Consider the following 22728-nt stretch of genomic DNA (forward strand, 5'->3'; position numbering starts at 1 on the left):
GAGTAGAGGGCAACATTATCTGGAGATACTCCAGATTTTCAGTTTCCATCTGGTGGTACTTAAGTGTTGTGATAAGAGAAGAGGAAGTTTCCAGCTGAAACACAAGACTGCACAATATTTGACAGGAAAGACCTACAAGCAGAACAGCCACAATCTAATCAAAATCCTTAGGATCTGAACAGGGATGGACACATTTTTATATGTGCGCATTGAAATCACACTAGTCCTTCTACACAGAAACATGCTCTATTTAAATAAAAGCAAATTAGGAACCTGTGATTGAAAGTGTGGTCCAGCTAGTCAGAGCAAACAACTTATTCTCACTCTTTTTTGTCCTTCCCCAGCAATGGGTGGTTTAGCTTAAGCTGAGACTTGCCATTTACAAGTAAACAATAAACCAGTTGGGTTTTTTCACTCTTCAGAGCAGCTACTGACCTTAACGCTCGGTGCTCCAGCATTCACAAACACCATGTCCATCACAGGGAAGAGGCAGGATGCATGTGGGTGCTCTGCTACAGCTCCCAAAGAGATAACAACCCTCTGGGCACTGCATCCCACTGCCCTGCCCCAGCTCTCCCAGCCGGAGAAGGACAAGAATCTGTGGTTACTCTGGGGCCAGAGACCTGCCTCTCACCTAACATACACCATGGCACAAATGAAAGTAAACAACCCCCAGGGAAAAACAGAGACTTGAATGCGTTATTGTACCCAGAAATCCTGCTCTGTTTTAGGCCGTCTGCTGAGTGGGGCTGCGACAGTCCAACCCCAGGTTGCAGGGCTGTTGCTCCCCACTTGCAAACAGGACTGCTGCGGAAAGGAGGGGAAAGGGGGGCAAGAAGGTGCCCTTTGGTAACTACAGACTCCGAGTCAACCCCGTCTCACCGAGCAAGCAGCACTACAAACTCCAAAATGTATGCGCATAAAGCTCTGTGCTGCAAATCAATGCAAATATTATCTACTCCTGTTTGGTGAAATCATGCCCACGAATCTCCAAGGGTGGGACCAGCGACAGCACCGCCAGCCCAAGCAGGCAGGTGCAGACATGCAGGAACAGGAGGAACCAGTCTTAAGCCTTCTGCTGTAAATAGAAAATACATTTTAGGAAACTTGATGGCAACAAAGTTGCATCAGATAGGGAAGTGGACAGGGAGGAAGAGCTCTCTGAATCTGTTCTGTTATTTAACTTCCCAGATTTTGCAAGTGTTCCCCCTAGATTACTTCAAGCATGACATTTCTCTGCTATTCTTAAAACCATCCCATTCAATTACAGAATGATTGGATCTCAGCAGAAAAGTTTTGTTTCTTCAGGATTCAGCAGCTAACACCAAATGAAAAAGAAAAGAAGCCTGCCTTGCCATGAAAGGACAAGGAAAAGAGCAATCGCGTAAGAAAACTAACGCCCAGACCTCTGAACAGCAAAGCAATTGCATGTGTCAAGTCCCTATAACAAGATGGTGCCAGCCGAGGCGCATGTTTAAGCTATGCAATAAAATTAGATGTCTGGAGCCTCTGTCAGAAGAATGATGCTATCCCATTAATGGGATTACATAGATAAATTGGAGGGATTTCAGTCAAGAGAAATAAAATTATTAAGGATCAAAAGAGTGTGACTCATGAAAGAAAGTAAAAAACTGGATGCTGTGCTCTCGCCTGAAAAGCCTGTGTCTCAGAACCAGAGGCTTGGTGGTACCAGCAACACCACAGCATCTCCCCCATTACACCTGGAATAACAGTAACAGATCAGACCCCACAGAGCAAAAACTTGTACTATAAAATACTGGCTTGGTTACAGCAACACTATAATTGTATGACTCGGCAAGAAACTAATAATCAGAGGGGAAAGAGAAGAGGAAGGCTAATTACCTATAAACAGCTGGAGGATACAAGCCTCACAAGAGAAGAATACGTTTAGTCAGAAAAAAAAGGGGAAAAGAAAGAGATTGTGACTAGAAAGACTGTGTAAAATCAGAGCCTTTCAGCTAATGACTGGAGAGGATTACTTAGCTATAGGAACACAACACATATGTGCAATCGTCTTCCCAAGGCAGGTACTGGAATCACAAATGCTGAATTGTCTGACGTAGGACTGGCCACCACCCCAAAAATACTACCGTAAGACTCCAGCACTGGCAGGAGGTGAACTAGCTACAGGGGGAGGGGGAGGAGAAATGGTGCAAGCAGGAAAAGGAGAGCGTTGTGGCAGCAAATGTTCCCTAGTCACCACTACTGTGTTATGTTGCAGGAAAAATAAACAAATAAATAAAAAGAGATCTCTATATACAGAATGATATTCTCTTCACTGAGGGGTTCAACATCTCCCTGCAATCCATCTTTTCCAGCTGAAGGACTGTAGGTTAAATAAAAACGTTCATTTAAATTCTACACACATTCACAGCGATAAACTGATTTCAGAAAGCATTATTATGTGTGAACTCTCTCTCACTAGGGGTGAAAGCCAGATACCTTGTGAACCATTTTTATGATAGCTAATATTCTCTAAAAATTCATTAGATGTCAACATAAAGGACAGAAGACATCACAGTGGAAGAGCAGATGCTATGAGCTACCGTACAAAGCATATTAGGGTCACTTGCCCTGCATTCCTCTGCATCAGCACAGGGCAGCAGTGCTTCAATATCCAGCAACAGTCTTGTTTCTTGGCTATTGTGACAGGCAAAAAGTCAAACAAAAATGACACTTCCCAAGAAGAAACTATGCTGAGGAAGTGCCAGCCCTAGAGGTGCCCCAGCAAGACCCTTCACAGCATGCCCACAGCCCATGCCAGCCACAGAGTATGCCAAGAGAAGCAGGGGAATACATCAGGAAGCAATTTCTTCTAGCCCCATCTTACATCAGATCCTCCAATAAGGAGAGTGTGCGGCACGCGTGAGTGTATACACACTGGCAGGGAAGAGCGTTAGTACACTTAATTGCACTTTGGACCTTATCCAGTACATGTAGCATCAGGCAACGGCTCTTCCAGAGCTGACACTTCACAGAGCAGTGAAGGCTGAAGGCCAGTTCTCTCCATTTTCACCAGCACCCTCGAGGGTGGGTGGATACATCCTACAACTGACAGCTGAGCTGGGTGAAGGGGACTTGGCTGGCAAGCCCTGACAGGCAGCACAGGCCAAACCGGTACCCAGCTGTCCTGGTTTTAGCTGGGATAGAGTTAATTTTCCTCTCAGTAGTTGGCACAATACTGTGTTTTGGATTTAGTATGAGAATAATGTTGATAAAACAAGAAGTTGGGAGGGGACACAGCCAGGACAGCTGACCCAAACGAGCCAAAGGGATATCCCACACCATAGAGCATCATGCACAGTACATAAACGAGGAGGAGTTGGCCGGGGCCACCGATGGCTGCTCAGGGAGTGGCTGGGCATCAGTCAACGGCAGATGAGTGATTGTATTGTGCATCACTTGGAGTTTTTGGTGGTTTTATTCCACTCTCTCTCTCCCTGCCCTTTTCATTACAATTGTTATTATCACTACTATTTTTACTATTATATTTTGTTTAAGTTGTAAAATTGTTCTTAAGCCAGAAGTTTTACCTTTTTCCCAATTCTCCTCCCCATCCCACTGGAGGAATGCGCGATGGCTGTGCAGTACTCAGTTGCCGGCTGGGGTTAAACCGTGATACCAGCTCAATCTGCAAGGCTGCCCATGGCTCTGCAAGGCTAGGCAAGCTCTATGACCAATGAAAACGGCTCCAACAGAAAATGCAAACACAGCAGATTTGTTTGCTATTTTTATATGGTTTCTTACCACAGAAGAACACACTCAAAGCTCTTAAGCCATTAAAGTTTAAAGAAGAAGAGCTTTTTCAGAAGCTGTGCTTTGATGTGACTGGGCAAATTCATCTTGTTGCTTAACCAAATCAAGATCTAAGTCTCCTCCTCAACCCTTTCTTCCTCTCTTTAAAACAAACAAACAAACAAGCAAGCCCTACCAAACTAACCTCAAGTTTTAAGCTGCAACCCTGTTTCAGTAGGTTTATACCTCGGTTAGTATGATTGCTAAATGCAAATAAACCGCATTGGGTCCTTCATCTCCCATCGCAGCACTAGCACTTAAAGAAACAATGGCAGTGTTTATGAGCAACGTTCATTGAAGGCTGTTAGAAATCCTCCACCATTTGCACTGTGCCACACCGCCCAAACCTGTTTTTTTCCTGATGCCCAAATTTCCAGTCAGAAACGCTCACTGACTTTTTTGATTGAAAACTTTGGAGTAATAGTAGTAGTTAATGGGGCTTCCAGAATAACAACGACCATGTTGGTTACTTTGGGCTCTTCAGAGCCCTCACACATACATACAACACCTCCACAGGGGACTCATTCCTTAAGTTTATGCTCCTGAGTACCTTGCATCCAGTGTGAGTCCGGGTCTTCATGAGGGGAGTTGTGGTACACAGCTCAATGGCTTCTGGTTCGTGGAAGATCACTGTCGGGAGAGGCTCTTTCCGAAGAGTAAGGACATTCAACTTAGTCTTTAACATGGTCTGAAAATGCTAAACAGAGAAAGGAAAGCAATTATCTCCAGTTCCACTGCAGAAAAATGAGAGTTAATAGCTGGAGGTGTCTGCATGTTTCCCTTGCTGTTCAATGCCTTGGAAGCTTCCATAGGGAGCGTTAACAGGTTTTATAACTTAAGACAGTGACCATTCATTATTACTATTAACAATGCGGAGACTGTTTTTAATTAAAAAAGATATACACACACAAAATGAGAGGATTCATTAGAATCCATCTATGCCCCAGAAAAGGTCTAAACTCTACCTCTGATCACTCCCAAGAATATTATAAAATTGTTCATAGACCTAGTTCCTCCTCTAATGACCATGTGGAGGGAAGAACAGGGGCTTAAAGACCATTCAAAGAACTATGCATTCATCCATTCTTGTTTTCTTTCCTCAGTGGGTCTCATCCCACTGACCTTTGCAGATGTCACCGTTCCCACTGAGCCGAATGTCTCATCAGTTTGCCTTTAGCATGTGAATTTTAAATTCTCTTCCTTTGTAAGCAACAGTTCCTCTAGTCTCCAATGTAAATGCCACTACTGGTACTAATAAATAGATGTCATTCAAAACCTGTCACTTTCAACAGACGAGAAATAACTCCCCAGGCTTGGGTGAGGAACTACCCAAGTGGACAGTAATGTCACTGAATAAGAAGTTTCTCAGCAATTGCTCAGAGTGAACTAAGCCAATCCTTGAAAGATTCCCAAATCGATTTTGTGGAATCAGGGGAGTCACAGAAATTTTTCAACATATAGAAGTTTCTTTGAACTGAACATTTTCACTTGCTACTACGTATCTAAGGGGAAAATATGCAGACATGAAGCAAATCAACGTAGTATTCCCAGCCAGCAACATACTGCAGCACTGTCTAAAGAAATATGCATTTATTAAAGCTTCATAACTTGACTCTTATAAATCAGCAGTTATTAGACGTACGTGCAATGACTCCAGATGACTTTCATCAAAACCAAACCTTTTTTGATGTGAGATTCTTGACTTATTTTGCAGTCACCCCTTTCCTCAGCCTCCCCTTCACCTCTGCAAGGCAGACAAACCTTATGGGGTCCGGCTTGCAAAAAGAGAGATGCTAAGTGATACCCCAGAACCATACAAGAAGTATCTATCAGAGCTAAAAAATCAACTCAGGCCCTTGCTTTTCAGTTCCGTGCTTTAGGTGACCAGAGTGCCTATTAAACAGATTATTTATACACAGGGGATGAATCAATTGTTTAGATACTACTCTGTTTTCATGTGGATTTTTGTGGATTTGAGAATTCCATTGAAAATGAATGAGAATTTCTTGGAAATAAATCTCCGACCTAATTCATAAATACCTTATGATCAGCTAACTGAAAGTCTATTAATACACTTCTAAAACAGTTTAATCCTTAGCTCATCAGTGTTTAGGTCTAGTAATTGTTATGATACTGGATCTGCAAGCACCTTAAACACGTGCATAAGCATGTTCAAGGCATAAACACTAACAGTCTGTGAAAATCTTACATGTTTTCCCACCTCACGCATGAAGTTACAGCCTGTTACAGCAATACTTCAGGGCCTCCGTGCTGTTTCTGCAAGCATTCGAGTTTCCAACCCAGTGAGGAAATCTACTCATATTATTTTTCATCTGGTTCATATTACGCGTTATCCCATTCACTCTCCTGAACACAGCTCCAGCAAAAGAGTACTCCATTTAAAATCATTATACATTACAGAATATTCTTTGACACATGTTTCTGAAGATAACAGAACTCTTTGCCAGCCAGGATTACTAAACTTACTGAGAAAACCTATTCCATTTTACCTTTCAGTTGTGGTTAACAGCCTTTTGTTTGAAGCTTCCTAGACTTCTCTGGCAAAGTTGTTTGCTAAGGCTAAACAACAGATAGCCAGCTGTGGTGAGTTTAAAGGAAGCTCAAAGTCTGAGTCTGAAGGAGCTCCACTGATTACCAACACAGTGCTGGGCTTGCTGGTCCCATTAACTAATCGCTGTCTACTACAACTGTAGTTCTCTCTATTAGCTTGACTGGCTTTTATATGTAGGCTATAGGTCTGCTAACTTACTGCAAAGGTTGTATTTCTGGAGGAGAATATATGCAGAAGGGAGAGGGTGCTGGAGACCGGCCATGTGTGGGTTTCAGTGCTTCCCCACCTGTGGCCAGCCCCTTTCGAAACATGGGAAAATGCTGTCACCAAGGTCATCTGCTGCCTTGTGCGTGCATGGGATGGGAGAGGAAGGCAGAGGTGAAAAACTTACCTAAATGCATTTCTAACCTAAAGTTGTACTATTCTGCTGGTGGCCCAATTTTGGGTCAAACCAGAGATAATGGCTGCAAAGTATCCGATCCTAGCATTTAACTTCTTGCACCGTGTATGCTGGAAGAACTCCGTTTCAATAGATGATCTACTTACAGAGGTTCTCAAATAAAGAGCAGTGTTTCATTAGATACTCAATAGATGAAAAAGCTCCATTTAGCCCCTCTGGGTACTGAGCTTGGACCTCTGAAATGATTCTTCTCCTCTGCTAGCATCTCTTATCAACTTCAGTGGGACTACTGACAGAGAGCACAATTTGACCAAAATGAGGAAAACTATGACAATGATCTACTTTTTTTTCATGTTGTAACAACCACATATACAGTCTTCAACATGGGAAAGACTACTCTCTGCCTTACAAAAGCAATTCAATACTTGTACGAGCAGCAAGTTGGAGTGGTTGGGTGCCAAAAACACTACAGCACAATTGGCAGCCAACAGATAATTAGTTGCCAGAGAAGCGCAAGACGGATTGGGGGTGGACACAGAAATAGCCTGTTGCTTTGGCCTGCACGGCTAGTGCAGACAATACTGCGCTCCCTGCACGCAGGTCATATGATGGCTGCCGTAAGAAAATCAAGTCTCTGCCAGGAGACATCATGCAGTGAGCCCCCAAATAAGCAAGTTACTTAAACACATGCCTAACTTTCACTATGTGAGCAGTCCCAGTAAAGCACATGTGGGTAGTCAATGGGATTATTCATGTGCTTTAAGCCAAGAGCAGGATAAAGTGTTTCACTGAATCCATTTCTTAGTTTCCACTCCAAACTGGCATCTCCTGCGGAAACTATTGGCAAATGCTGACCTATAACAGTAGCCAATGTATTTTTTGAGAAGAGGCATTAGCACTCCACTGCTGTGAACGCAGAATATTTCTTTAAAGTGCCTTAAATTCACTAAGTTCTTGAAAAGCATGACTTCAGCAATTCAGTGAATAAAGGTTCAGGGACCATTATACCGTTCACATTCCATGTGCCAAAACCACTAGGTTCATTTGGTAGTTCTTACACTGAAAATCACCAAAGAAGATATTCTTAACTGATATGACTATAACAACAGCTCAAAACTGCACACCATTCATCTTTTATCCATTTAGACGGTGCTACTGTAATAGAGTTTACATTTGAAAGATATGCAAAGAGCAATATAACAGTAAGAAATAGGCAGCAAGTTTTAAGATTTCTTGAGCAAACAAAAATACCTTAATTGCCAAAGAAAGCCTCAGAGCTGTAATTAGCATTGCATTTTCCTATTTGCTAAACATGAAATTACCCAGAGTAAAATTTACTAAGTAAAGCCCCTAATAACATCAGAAAATCATCTTCAAACAAAACCATTGTTTTGCTTATTCAAGGATTCAAGTTCCATCATTTTCTTTTGCTTAGTTGACCAGTCTTAATGGCACCCTTTCCCCCTGCATAAGAAAACTGAAGGGGGTGTAACTGATAGCCAAAACCTGTAGCAGGCCAAGACAGTCACCTACAGAGGTACAATATGTACTTGCCTCCTTGGTGACCTTCAAAGTGGTCCCTATTTCAGTGAAAACCCTGTCAACACTAACCCTCTTAGCTACAGGTTAACTGAACATAAGAATCAAGAACTTCTAATTGTTTTCAGCATATATCTTATCAGCTCAACAGTTATATATAAGCTCTAGATGAACTATTTCACAACATTCAATTTGCAAATTGTAGATGCTACATATTAAGTCCAAGAACAATTTCCATTGGCATTAAAACTAAAAATTAACAGCATTTGGGTTTTGGTTTAGTTTGTCAGCAAAAATCCAGCCACTTCTACAACTCAGACCAAATGTCTTGGAGAAAACAACTCCATACAGTTAAATGTGCTTTGGAGGAGAAAGTATCCACTGATAATTTGTAGTAATAAAGCTTAACACTTCTGCATTGCTCTTCACCTTCAGGTCTTAACTGAACAGTCACTGCTGTTCACAATATTGAGTACGCCACCAAGTCTGGGCCTAGTGGATCTTTCCATTTTTGTCATGGAAACAAAACAAAGTCTCAAATTTAATAAATCTATGAAAGGGTTACATAACAGGATGCAAATATAAAAACAAATGTCAAGAAAGAGGGGACTGTAACTCATTGTAATCTATAAACCAGCAACAGGGGATGAGTAAAATGAACATAGTTTACAGGCTAATCGGGTTGTGATATGGTGAACATCAGCAAGTCTTCAGCACCTTAGCCCTCAGCCCCCATTATCTCTCAACATCAGCATTACAACCAATCCATAACTGCATAAACTGGCTTCTCGTTTCCAGATAACCTGTATTTGGTCAAATTTTGCCAAAGATACACATTGAGGGCCAACCCCAAAATGACAGGATGCTAACTTGTGAAAAAGCGTTGTTCTGAAAGTTCCAAGCTCTGAAAAAGGGGTTTGCCAGAATAACAAGTAATCCTCTGGGCAATTCATCCTTCCACAGCACCTACAAAGGAATTTCCAGATTAAACCCACATTAGAGCATCGGCTAAAGATCAGTCCCTGGAAAATTAAAAAAATAGCCTCTATAATTTACTGCTTCAGTGAAAGTACTTCTGCTACCTTTGAAATCCATTTAGTTCTGGAATGAAACCAAAACTTTTCAACAGCATCCCACAGCAAAAGACAGCAGCCTAGGATGGGAAAGACACAACCAAGTGCAATGAACTGCAAAAGAAGTCTAGAAAGTCCAGATGTCCATTTTCACCTAGTCCCAGTGGAATTTGACTACCAACATAACCAGTCTGTAGATGCAAGAATCCACTCCCTTACTCATGGGCAGAGGAGACAACACCACAGTAGTGCTTTAGCAATATGGTTACACCACCAGTGACATGAGCGTGGCTCTGACCCGAGGACCACCCCACCCCAAGCCTCTAGCTTTTCGGCAAGAAAAGAATTCTGATACATATGAAAACTGATCCATTTCAAGGCTCTCTTTTGTTTAAAGCAAATGCTATCCAGTATAGATAAGTGTCACATCTGAGCCATTTCTTGTTAAACAAATATTGCTAATACAGTTTAAGTATCTTCCCCTCCCCATATTAAACTTAACTGTGCTGTATTTATTTATCCTTTACTAGCAGTTCATATAAACATTGTACTGAACACTACAATAAAACCCTCTACAGAGAGGATGGAAGCACTTATCAAAGTCAGAAATCATCCCATCAGCAGCCTGCTCTGTAACACAAAACCGACTGGCAAGCAGAAAGCCAAGATCACGTCACAACTCTTTATACTCAAGCAGATCCGGCCTAAGTAATCTTTTTGAAACCAATCCAGCTCCCAAAATCTGGTTATTAAAAGCGTACCTCATCTAGCTATATTTTGCCAGCCTATCAAACCAAATCCATTCAATCCCTTTCAGGTAAATTGTGGTATTTAAGTGAAAATCCAGATAATTATGTCTGAATTTAGACCTCTCAAATGCAAAGAAAGGACAACAGGCACAAGGGTAAGATAGACTTGCCTGCAGGCAACTGTATGACACATCCTGGAAGTCAAGGAGGTTGGGCAGGCTCATGCCACAATTTGGCGTGACTCAGTGTGCTGAGGGCATGGCACCTCCAAGGATGCTGGGGCAAAGCATCTGGGAAATGCTATGCCACATAAAAAAAAAACAAAAACAAAAAAAACCCCACACAACCAAAAAAAACAACCACACTAAACCAAAACAAACAAAACCCAAACCACCAAACCAAAAAGCTTTTGCCACCCATCCATGTGCCCAATGCCACCCTGCATGGTGGCACACTAGAAAATGAACCAGCGCCTGACACCATTTCCCCTCCTCACATCCCTCTGCTTCTACCACCCTCCCCCAGATAGCACAGAAGAGAGGCAGGGGCAGCAGGGAGCGTTTTGGCACAGGAAAGAGTAATCTGTGTTTGCCAGGGTAAGCTCAAATCTGTCTGACTGGGCACTGAGCAGAAGATGGCATCAAAGCAAGGTGTGAGCCTGGGGAAGGAAAGTGCCAGGAGGGGCAGTACCAGGCGTGCTGCAAGCAACGCTGCTTGCTGGCGGGCACAGTTCAGTAACGGCAGGAGAAGCCCAGGAGGGGCTAACAAGGGAGTAAAGGATAATGCTCTGGCAGAAAAACGTAGAATATACATAAAAAAACAGATGAAGGGAAGGAAGACACAGGACTGCAGATAGAAAAAGCATGACAAGGACAGAGGGAACCTTTTCAAGACAGCAAGCCCAGCCGCAGTGTATGGTACAGAGGAAACCAAAATCAGTTGAGTGTCAAAAAGCCTTTCAGCAAAGATGCTCCTGGATCTTTGCATGCAAGCACTGAGAGTTATTCCATCTCTAATCTAATACCAGTTCTTGGGGAATATTCTTCTTCCTGTGGTGATCAGACATATCTCTTAAAAACACACAACTATCAAGATTTCATAAATAAAACTTGTACTCCCTATCAATAGCCCTGATCACACAGCTGCCTGTGTGACGATGCTCACAGTGCCTTGTTTTCTTACAAGTTTAAGTAATTTCTGTTTCCTCACAATTTAATTCATGTGAAACGTTTTGTTCTCAGACCCTGTGTACTTTGAGTTTGCTCTGGCTGGATGCCTCCATTCTGTTGCCAAGCTTATGTGATTCTGATCAGCAGGATCGCTGCCCAAACAAAACACAATCCCAGATACAAACACCCTCCAAACTGCAGGGAACTTCAGAGCCAGATGAGAATTTCATGAGTGATTCTCTAGCATCTCTCTACACTCAGCCAAACTAAACCCCCAACCTAAGCAAATCTGAATATACAGGATATTCAGAGATTAAGTTCCCAGTTTAGCCATAATTGCTCAAAACCTGAAGTCCCACTATAGAGATCCACATCAGAGTAGGATGAAGTCAGTATTTCAGGACACTCATATCCACAAAAATAAAACAAGACCTCCCTAAAACATCAGCAGAGGAGGTAAGTCACAGCACTACCATAAAAAGTTCTTTTATCAGTCTCTACATTACAGTACCTAAATTCCCGGTCCAGTATTTCAGTGGAAATTAAGCATGTGGATGGATGGTGAACATCTAAATAAGTCTGTTTGGGTTTGGGCTTTTACAGTTTATTATCCATTGATGACAGTTAAACGTATTTTGAAATGAGTTGTAGTTTCCAATGCTTGATGTTCGTGGCATATATTCTATATCAGAAAATTTTTATATCAGTACATCTATATATCAGTAGAACTAAAGCATAATGACTTCTACCAATGTATCAACTGAGATGCTCTCATAAATGACTATTTCCCAAACTTTCGGTCATGGTTAACTCTCAAATTTTAATAAATTTTTCACGACTGAATTAGCTCTCATGCCACCCAAACCCAATTAACAGATAGCTGTATTGTGTATGTTATTAAATGAAATCATTATAAATAACATTTACGCTTGCAGGAACAACTTTGCCTTTTTCTTCCATCCCATCCTTGATGATGTTGGTCTTCAAACCACATCCAGAAGTCCAGCAAAGAAAGCCAGTCTGGGAAGCACAGCTCCATTACACAGCACTGAAGGAAAATAAAGTCATCCCCATTATCTGTTGTTCACTGTCTCATCACCAGAGCAGCAGTACCTCCCCAAAAGCACTGCGTCTGTGTGCAAGTCTGCAATTTTAGACAAGACTACAATTTCAAAAATACTAGTATGCCAGAATTTCTCTGTGCAAGCAGAGCTGTTTAGCAGCCCCAGCATTTTTCAGGAAAAATAGCAGTCAAAATACAAGCCCAAGACAAGGCAAATGATTTAGGGAAAAAAAAAAAAAAAAGAAAGAGTGGAAATAAATTAAGAAATACGAGCTGACAACAAGAAGAAGAACAAAATAGGAAAATAGGACACGCAGCAGCATAGATATGTCAAGTTCATTCACTTTGATTTTGAGCTGACCCCTTAGCTGCTTTCCAACATATTTTTCCCCTAACATGAGTTTCCAGTAGATGTATTATTTGGTGTAGTTGGTCCAATATTAAAACAATGGAATCCTGCAGCATGAAGGCGGTTGTTGCTTTTTCAATTCGCTCTTGGAGGCTTTCCAATAATTTCTGTGTCAGAGGATGCTTTAAAAAGTTCTTTCTCCTCACTCTGTGCCTGGCAGAGCAAGCCCATCTCATACAATACCTGCCAGACAGCCACTGCATCCCCCAATACAGCCCCTTCAAAACGAGCATTTCATTCTCTCACTCTTCTTCTTTTTTTGCAATAAATCACTAACTTGTTAAGCAGTTATGTAGTTCAGTGACCTCTATATTGCCTTTCTAAGACTTATTCTCAGAGACAGGGATATGAACTGGATGACACAGGTGCCTGCTAGAAACAGGGAATTTGCCCTGATTATTTGCGAGAGGTAACATTGTGCCTAATGCTATGCAGAGATACAGGGTACAAATTCTTGCCAAAAAAGCTCATGTACTGCTTAAATATAAACCAAATGAGCTTTTGGTCTAATTAATTCTTATATTTACAGCTCTAAGATAATAAGAATCCATTCTTTCCTCTAAAGACATCCACTGTATCGCTAACTCCTCTGATGCTGATTTACAACACTGCCTTTTCCAGGTCTGAAACACCCCCAGGATTTAAGACTGGCGCTCCTGAGAGTCTCTGAGAGGGGGTCCCTCCTACTTCCCATGGACACAAGCCATCTCCAAATGCACAGACCAGCTTCTCCAGCCCTTCTGGAAAGCCTCCATCAGAGTGCATCCCACGCCCCCCCCCCCCCCCCCCCCCCCCCCCCCCAAAAAAAAAAAAACCCAACCTTGCAGAGGGCAAAGAAAGAAGCCTGGTGGCTTTAGCCTTCCCTCTCCACACATCCTCAGGAGTACCATCACTACATGCTCCAGAGCATTCCCAGGGGAACCAGGTCCGGCCAGCACTGCTGTCCCATCACATGCACTTTCCCAAGGAGACTTCCCCAGCCCTAACTACACTCACAGGCATTTCATCTCCTGCAACATTGCTGCTTTCGCGCCTCCACCAGCAAATTATGAATCATGGGGGAACTCTGCCAGGATTTATGGCTATACAAACGTTTGAGCAGGTGATACAGAAAATGGACAAAATTTGAGTCCCACTGCAGAACAAATGCATAACCCCTACCCCCAGGGAGACTTCACAAAGTAGGTCTTCACACTTCTTAAAGCCATGAATAACAGCAGCACACCAGAGAGCCCACATCAGGAATAAGTGAGTGTACAGAAAGTAATCAAAAATACCCTTCTACAAAGTGTCTCATTAATTCAGCAAAGCTTTAGAGTTGGATAATTGACAGGATTTGCACCAAGAAACCTTTACAAAAGAAAATCAAACCAACTCATTTACATTCCTGTTTCTCCTTCAACTACCTTACTGGTTAAGCCAAGCCAAAACAGCCAGATGCAAAACAACTCTGCTTTTCCCAGTGCAGAATGAGTCAAGTAAAGCCGCTGCGGATGGGGCACCCCTGTGCTGGGGCTCCCCTCCGGCACCCACAGGACAGTCCTCTCACGTCCACATCCTCTAGACAAAAAGGTTAAATCTGCATAGTGTTTACAAAGTTTTTCAGAAGTAATTAATCTTTTCTGATGTTTCCATGTTTCTGATTTTCAAAGGACAAGTCCTTAGCGCTTGACAAGAAAGGAAATTAAGCTTCCAAGTTCTTGCAATTTAGCACCCAAACCCAGAGATGCTCAGAAACTCCAGTTTCTCTAAAAAAACCCTCAATTTCTTCTTCTTTACTTGTCAGCAAAGTTCAGATAATTTTGGAGAAGCTTACCTTATCCCTCGTCCGAGTGTTAAAATTCAAAATGTTAGTGATTATACACATATATACATATCTGCGGTTCTTAGAACAAAGAAAAAACAAACAAACAAACAAAACCAAATCCCTCCAGAAGAGCAATAATATATGCACCATGAGATTCAACCAGATGCCCCTATCCTCCCCCAAGGCATGGTTACTACACTATCTGCCAGTGCATATGGGACCAATAAAGCAAAGCTAACTCCTCACACAGGCACTGCAGCGTCACGCTGGAGGAATCCACAACTGATTAAGCAAACTCAAGTAACTCCATTCTGGAAACACGTGCTCATTCATAACCAAATCCCAGTCTTTAGGAAGCCCATATGCCATGAAAAAAACACCCCTGCTTCCACAGAAATTGACAAAACATATCTGAAGTTCAACAGGAACAGAACTACCCTCACCTTTACTGCCTGCCGCTTTACACGTGCTACTACACACACACCCCTGAACAATTATTACTGCTTGTTAGAGTAGTAACTAAATTGCGATTTCAGTCTTATAATTCAACATTGCCAATGAAATGAAGAGCATCAAATGATGAAAATACTGAATTATTTAACTAAAGAAAACAGAACAGCTCAAAACTCTCCAAACGTTGCCTTCCAGCAAGGCCAGCAGAACTGGAAGACTTCATGTCTGTACCAGGATTCAACCTTTATGTTGTGAAAGCTACATCCTCTTTTTTCCAGTAATTACACTCTCACTTTTGTCCAGTCTGCTCCAAATTCTGTTCAATACACAATGTCTTGCAAGTTTTCCACACATAAAACAGCTGCAGAATAATCCCACAGAGCAACAAAGAGGAACATCCTTATCCTCAGTACAGCCTCAGCCTTCTTCCCCCCACCACCCATTGCTGACCACCTTAAACACCATCCATTCTCAGCCACTCTACAACTTAAATATTTTTGCATTGAAAAAAGCCAAACCATTTTTAATCTGCAAGTTTTGGCTCAACTTTGAGAAATGAAGTTGCAGAAGAAACAGGAGTGTAAATGAGAGGCGGGGTTTTTTTAATTATTACTAAATGTTTCTTGGTACAAACCCTGTCAGTTAATGTGACCAGTATTTTAATATGATTCAGGCTTATGGGAAATGAAATAATATAGAATGTCAACATCCAGGGAAAAGGGCCTGAGCTGTTAAAGCCCAGAGCTTTTCTAGATGCAGATCTAATATACATTCCTGTAATACAACATGATAGAAGTCTCCTGAATGCCCATGACATTCATGGTCTCCAGTGTACCTGTGTTGGGCAGCTAGTTAAACAGAAGTGAAAGAACGAGTGAAATTAAAATAAATGAACTGCCTGCCCAGCATTCCCCCACTGCCTTCTTCCTTTGCCCCATCCAATTTACCTTAGTAGCATTACTGATGTAGTTATTCCAGCATCCCTCAAAGCAAATAGAGCTGTAATTCTACAGATGTTAACAAGGTGGCTTTTATCAAGCTTGATTCATCTGAAATCTAAATTATTTACCCTGAAAGAGAAGGGAGTGAAAGAATTTAGGGGCCTCCGATAAAATATTAAAGTATTGAATCTTGTGAATACCAATTAGTCACTCCTCTGGGAAAAAAAAGCTTCAAGACAAATATTTCTTTTAATCAAAAAAGTCATGTATTTGGCTGAAAAAAAACCCACACAACTCTGATGCAAAATGTTTGAGCAGCTTTACAAATTCAGTTATTATACCAAGACTGCTAAAAATTCCACTTTCATTCACAACCACCACAAATAGATAATTGTCAAAATAAATCCAGCAGATTACCATGCAAAAATGTGTCTTCTACAGCTTAATCTTGTGATAATGCTTTTTATAGTACATCTCTCTGCCCAGATCTGCAGCTTTTGTTATTTGCATTCTGACCACTAAGCACAAGGGTTATCAATCTTATAATTCATCTTTTTTCATACTTGAAATTCTACACGCTGCAGCCCTACCCGTGGCTTCTCAACTGTGCTTAAACAAGCTATTTGCTATAGCCATACAGTTCTTTCAAAAAATCTCCAAGCCAAACTAAGTGGTTTCAGTGACTGTAATCTGGCCAAAAGAAAAAAAAAAAGAGGGGGAAAATAAAAGCCCAATTCTGAACATTTACTGCTATGGTAGTAACCAGGCAGACTGCAAATACGAGGCAGATGGATGCATGCACACAGGGATTCAATATGAATCTCCAGTGCTGCTTCTGTATGGGTCAACCCCAATTCTGCAACAGAAGAAGAATTCACAGAAGACTTTTCAAGTGAATCTGTCAAGTTTCCTGGCCTCTTCAACAAATACTTCTAGGAAAAGTAACTCTCTAGCTTATAGTGTTTATTGCAGTTTCTCACCTTTGGAAAGCAAGGATCATTTAGCAAGCAATTAAACACCAACCCATGAGCTAGGATCATCAAGGCCAACTGCTCCAATGGAGCACCATCATCAGAAGGGAACCGCAGTGGAGAGCTTCTGTCGGTGAAGCCATAGAGCATACAGGGAACAACACAACAGCTACGCAAGACTTCTGCCTCATCACCACTCACTTCCATCAGAGTTTTCGTTACAGCTGCTGAGATCCTCAAGACTGCCCCCTGCAAAGCTTCTCTGCCTACACACTAGTCAAGAAGATTCAGCACAAAATGTTCCATGTCAATACAAAATAAGGCTTAGCCTTTAGGTCTCCACTTGGGATGTCAGAGCCAAACACTCAAAATGACCATTTCTCTTCCTGAGGGTTGATGCTGAGCTAGGTGACAGAGGGCTGTTTTCTTGCTTTCCAAGTGTTACCATTTATTTAAAGGAAAGTCTGTAAAAATGTTTGTACTGTTGGTAAGTTACTTGGGAGACCACCGCAACTAAAATATTTTCATTTTTTTAGAAAGTATGTAATTTCAGTCCAGAAGCAAAGCTTGAAACAGATAACCTCATAAGTGGAAAGTCTGGGCAAGCCATTAACTGAAGTCACAGATTTTGAGAAGGAATTTTAACTCCATGTCAATTAATCACCACCAGTTCCCCTCTGACATACCCATCTTTAATCCAACTACACTATTTTCAGTCCTAGATGGCTTTAGGAGCAGAAAGTATCCTTGTCTGATTTTTATTCAGTTTTGGATCCCAGGTTCTCTGCCTGGAACAGATTTTCAGATGACATTAGAAAAGCCTCTAAAACAACATCAGTCAAGTTTTGCATGCACAGCTATTTGCACAAGCCAATTTTACAATTTTACAAGACAATCAGCTAGATAAACATCTGTCTGCTCCATTCTGAGCAGCTGATGAGTGCAGGAGACCTTTGATCGTGCAACAAAGCCTGCTCCCTCCTGGGTGCAAGCCAGCAACCACCATCATTGAAGTGTTCCAAGTTCTGCATTTTCCCGTCTTTAAGCACTGGTTGGGTATCACGTGTGTCGCAGTGTCACCTACACCACAACGAGCACAACAGAAAAATCAGAGGTTGAAGAGCTACAGCATCTCCCTGCAGAAACAGGAACACAAAACTACCTACATTTTCTGTTGGTCAAGCCAGGCAAATGTACACAGTAGTTAACCACAAAGGATGACCATGGGTTCTGACTGTGGCACCATGAAAAAACTATGTGGCAAGTGCATCTGCTTAAACACAGATTTTTAAAAATAATTCATTTGTAGAATTAAAGGTTAGAAATTATTTGAAAACCACGATATTCCACGCAGTGCTCCACCACTAGTATAAAGATCAAAAGGGAACCAGCTTCAACCAGCACATGAAACAGGGTTATAATCTATTTTCCCTGTAGCATCTGTAGAAAAGTGATTAGTTCCAACTCCTGCCTTACGACATGAGCACTTCCACTTTCATGTTTTATCACCATTATAGTCAGAAATTAACAGACTCTGGTGGCTATCACTGATATTCCCAACCCAGCAGAGTAAAGCCCTTCCTGAAGCAGATTTGGGACTGCCTTTTCTGCTTACACAGTAGACAAATCACAAATGCAGTTTACTGCAAAGCTGCCAATATTTAATAGTGTTTAATGGTGCAGTATGTATCTGAGTGGGAAAAGGGCGCAAGTACCTATCTAGAGAATAAATGAGTCCATCAGCCATCAGCTCCACAGTTTCCCTCCTTGCCTCCCTCCCTGAATGTGTGCTGCAATACTGGAGAACAGGAGTAACATGCAGCTTGTGGGCTATTTATTTGCTGACATACCATCTCAGATGAGATGATTCTGGGGAAGAAACAGCAGACAATTCAGAAAACAGCATAAGCAACACACACACCACTGGAGAAATAACGCACATGGGACATAGGGGTAAATCTCAGTGGTAACCTGGCAGAACTACCTACGACAACCCATGCCACCTGCCCTGGGTTGCATAAACACTCCCGTGGTGTTGCTGCCCCATAGCAGGTTAGATTGTAGGCAGCCCGACTGCCCCCCACGGCTGCTTCACTTTCATCAACAATTGTCACAAAGGGTGGCTATCTTTCCATTTATTTGTCTGTACACGTGTAGACATGACAGAAGGAACAAGCAATACGAAGGTCATTTTTCCCTAGCCCACTTGGTTTAGAAAAGATTCTTCTCCAGCTTGGCACATGAAGTGCTCTGGCTTCAGCCTCTTTTCCATTTGGCACACAATCAAGCTGTATTTAGAGGAAATCCAATTCTTCTATAACAGTTGCATCTCAATAAATTGTGTCTTACCTCTCTCTTCCCTATTCATGTTCAAAGGGAGAGCACTGCATGGCTTCCAAAGCCGTTCCCATTTGAACATTACTTTCCATCTGTACATGTTTCAACTTTCAAAACCGCACTCAGCATGAAAAAAAAAGCACAGCAAAGAAGCAAGGTTGTCTTACCATATTATATTCACTTAATAATCATAAGCAATTTCTCAAAGAAGTCCTCCAGGCACAGTTTTAATGTTAAAGCAATTCTTGCTTCATTTTAACCATCCACTGATGCAGAGCTGATAGCCCAGCTCATTAAAAAGTACAAGGCACTATTTCAAGAAACGCCGTAATTTATCAGACAGAGTTTAGTCATGCTCCACACAGCAGCCTGGATGCACACCACCAACTGCCTCTGACACTTACCAAATCCAGCTCTGAAGTCCCTTGGTTTTGGGCTCAGCTGCCCATGGTGCAGGAGGTCACACAGCAAAGCTTCCTGCTACAGTGATAAACACAACATTTTCCACCTGCAGTTTTTCAAGAGGCTCAGCTACATTTAAAAATGCACAATTTGCACTTGAGTGACAACCTCTTCTTCAGGTTAAGCATTTGCACCCATTTAACCAGCTATAAAACTCTGTACAGGAAGGATGGCTGGAGAGATGATAAATCTTGCCATCATTTTTTTGAAAACTTATTATCTTTACATAGCACGAAATCACATATAACTGAGCTCTCACTTTGTGCTGCTGGACATCAGCTGTTCATCAGTCGATTTGATACCCCAGTGATCAGATTCCACACCCTGTCCATGCAAATTATAACAGGCAAAGGAAGGAAACATTACCTGGGATGAGGTTCAATCTAGTTCCCAAATTACTCTTTTGAGGAACTGTGTTTCACTTCTCACCAGTACTCACTAACACACAGGAGATACTGGTCTTCTGATTCACTCTCATTCTGATGGGAATGAACCACCTCTCCTACCCATCAGCAGGTATCCTTCCAAGAAAACTGGGATCAGAAGAAAGCAGTAGACCCTTCCCAAGCCCTCATGAAGAAGGTGTCTATCTGAGACCATAAACATATTGGCATATTGGCTGCCAAGGGATAATGCCATTGGGAAACCCGAGTGGTGGCTCTGCTAAACTAAGTGCTACACCCAAGCGAGACGCTGCAAATCCAGAGTATCTTCCTGATCCACATCGAGTCTGCAAACATCACACTGCTCTGCTTAAGGTTTTGTGTTGCTTTCTGGAAGAAAATCTTATTTTTAAACTAAAGCCCACTAGAAGGAGTTTAACTGCCCTTAAAAAATACTTAACAACCTCTTTGCTTGTTATCAAGTGGCCCATACATATGCCAGATGAGCACTGTAGACTATGATCATGCATTAAATAAACACTTCTGTCTAAAAATCCATAAGCCTACTTATGACTAGTTTGAGACACACAAATATCTACAGCTTATTCAGTTCAAGAATCCTCTGCTCTCAAAATGTCCATTCAGCAGCCCTGCCAGATACTGTTTCACAATACTACAGGCTCACTTATTCATAAACAAATCATTAACATTCTTGACATAAATCCATAGTGTACAACAAATCCCAGCTATGATAGTGTTTTACTACATTTGCTGTGCCCATCATGAATGGGAGTTCTGTTTTCACCAAAAAAAACACCCTCAACAAATAAAAGGCAAATTATTCTCTGCGAGAAAACCGCCAGGATGAAATGCCTATGCACGGATTACAAACTAATTATCAAGTTCATATAGTAATAAACCTGGCGTTCAGTTAGTTAAATGGGCTGCCACAATTTATGCAAGAAATTTTCTTGCTAGAACTCTAATAATTAAGAAACTCTGATGCTAAAATACACCATTACAGACTTTTAACATTTCCTGAGCTACAAGGGAAACCTTTTACACATCCGCGTTTCTCCACACACGGGCACAAGAATCATTTGAAAAGACCCTTCTAAAGCCCTTCAGCATTCACTCACTGCCAGGGGTTTATTTACAGGCCTGGATCACAGGGTTTCAGCCAAGCCCTGAAATGATCAAGGCTCATTTTTACACACATACATCACGGCTTAAATATAGACTAATTCCAATGAACAGCATAGCTTAACAATCGCATCAGGACCAGGTTGCTTATCCTCTCTGAACACGCTCTGCATAGATGGCAGCACAGAGCAAGAGTTTAAACCAGGGTTTCCCCAAAAAACAGTCCACAAGTAAAACCTCAGCAGGCGCCCCAAAAAGGCTCCGGCACACCGGCACCATGCCCCACACCCAGGGGCGTGGGGGGCACGGCTGGCCCGCAGCAGGGGGGATGCTCCCGCAGCACTTCCCAGTACAGCCCACCCATCACCACACACCAGCAGCAGCCGGCCACCAGCACAGCTTCAGAAATCACAGGGTTAAACCCTCTACCCTTAACTCACTAACGCCTTCTTCACCATATTTAAAGAATTAAACGCCTCCCTGAATGGTCATATTTAAGTGATTAAAAAAAAAAGAGAGAGTGGAAGATAGTTACACTTTCTGTTGATGTTCTTGGCAGATGAGAAATAGGCTTGCAAGCACTGGACTTCTCCCTGGACTGATAAACATAAAGCAGACTGCCTTCTGTGCCGGCTGCCAGCTCAGCCCAGGGAATAAAAGATGTTTTCAATTCTGGAAAAGATACGTGTCCACTGAAAGACTGAACACTTAGCAAGGCCTCCGTCCTGTGAGAAATCAGACCCTTACTGATGGTGCCGTGCATAGACCTGTGGGCAACGGTGGCTGCTTGCAGTAGGTAAAAATACATGTATGGCTGAAGTTTTGCAGAAATGAGAGCTTTGTTACTGTAAATATAACTTGTATTATTATTGTAAACATTGCACACTTTTACAGCAATTACACTACAGCATTTATTAGGGGCATGCCCGCCTCTTTTTATTATTTCAACTGGCACGGCTTTTTCATTTCCAGCTTGCTTTAGTTACAGTTTTGTGACAATTCCACTGCAGTAAACTCACGTATAAATATATACGGCACAAATAGCTCATGGTCTTTAGGCCTGACCTACTGAGGGATGTTCTGCAGCTCAGGAGAGCAAGTTTACAGGATCTATTTATGGGTCTCACTCTGTACCCAGCCTTCAAAAACATTTCAAACGTATTTTTGACAAAGACCACAGCTACCAAGGAACCACTGGTTGACTAGCCTGGCTTGTGGTACCACAGAGGTGACCATCCCTAACAGTTCCTGCTTTCACCCCTGATCTCCCAAAGCTGTAATGTATCTGTTAGTACAGAAACTGTCACAGCTGAAAGAGTGCAAGGGATGAATAAATTTAGGAATCTTCTCATTTGCCTCCAGGTTTTCTGAGCACTCAGAATCACAGTTTTAGATGTCTGTGACAGTAGCAGATAAAAGCCAACCTAAAAAAAGCAAAAAC

At 42.0% G+C, this 22728-nt stretch overlaps 1 protein-coding gene across 3 annotated transcripts in view; it reads right to left on the bottom strand.

Annotated features, from left to right (window-relative positions):
* The window catches only part of PID1 (phosphotyrosine interaction domain containing 1), a 91277-nt gene that overhangs the window by 51303 nt on the left and 17246 nt on the right, over positions 1 to 22728 (bottom strand). For all 3 annotated transcript variants that reach the window (XM_055817506.1, XM_055817504.1, XM_055817505.1), the window contains exon 2: positions 4367 to 4513. In XM_055817506.1, coding sequence (XP_055673481.1) covers positions 4367 to 4513 — 147 coding nt within the window. The remainder of the gene's footprint in view (positions 1 to 4366; positions 4514 to 22728) is intronic.

This window comes from Falco peregrinus, chromosome 12 (genome assembly GCF_023634155.1).
Source record: "Falco peregrinus isolate bFalPer1 chromosome 12, bFalPer1.pri, whole genome shotgun sequence".
Taxonomy (NCBI): Eukaryota; Metazoa; Chordata; class Aves; order Falconiformes; family Falconidae; genus Falco; species Falco peregrinus.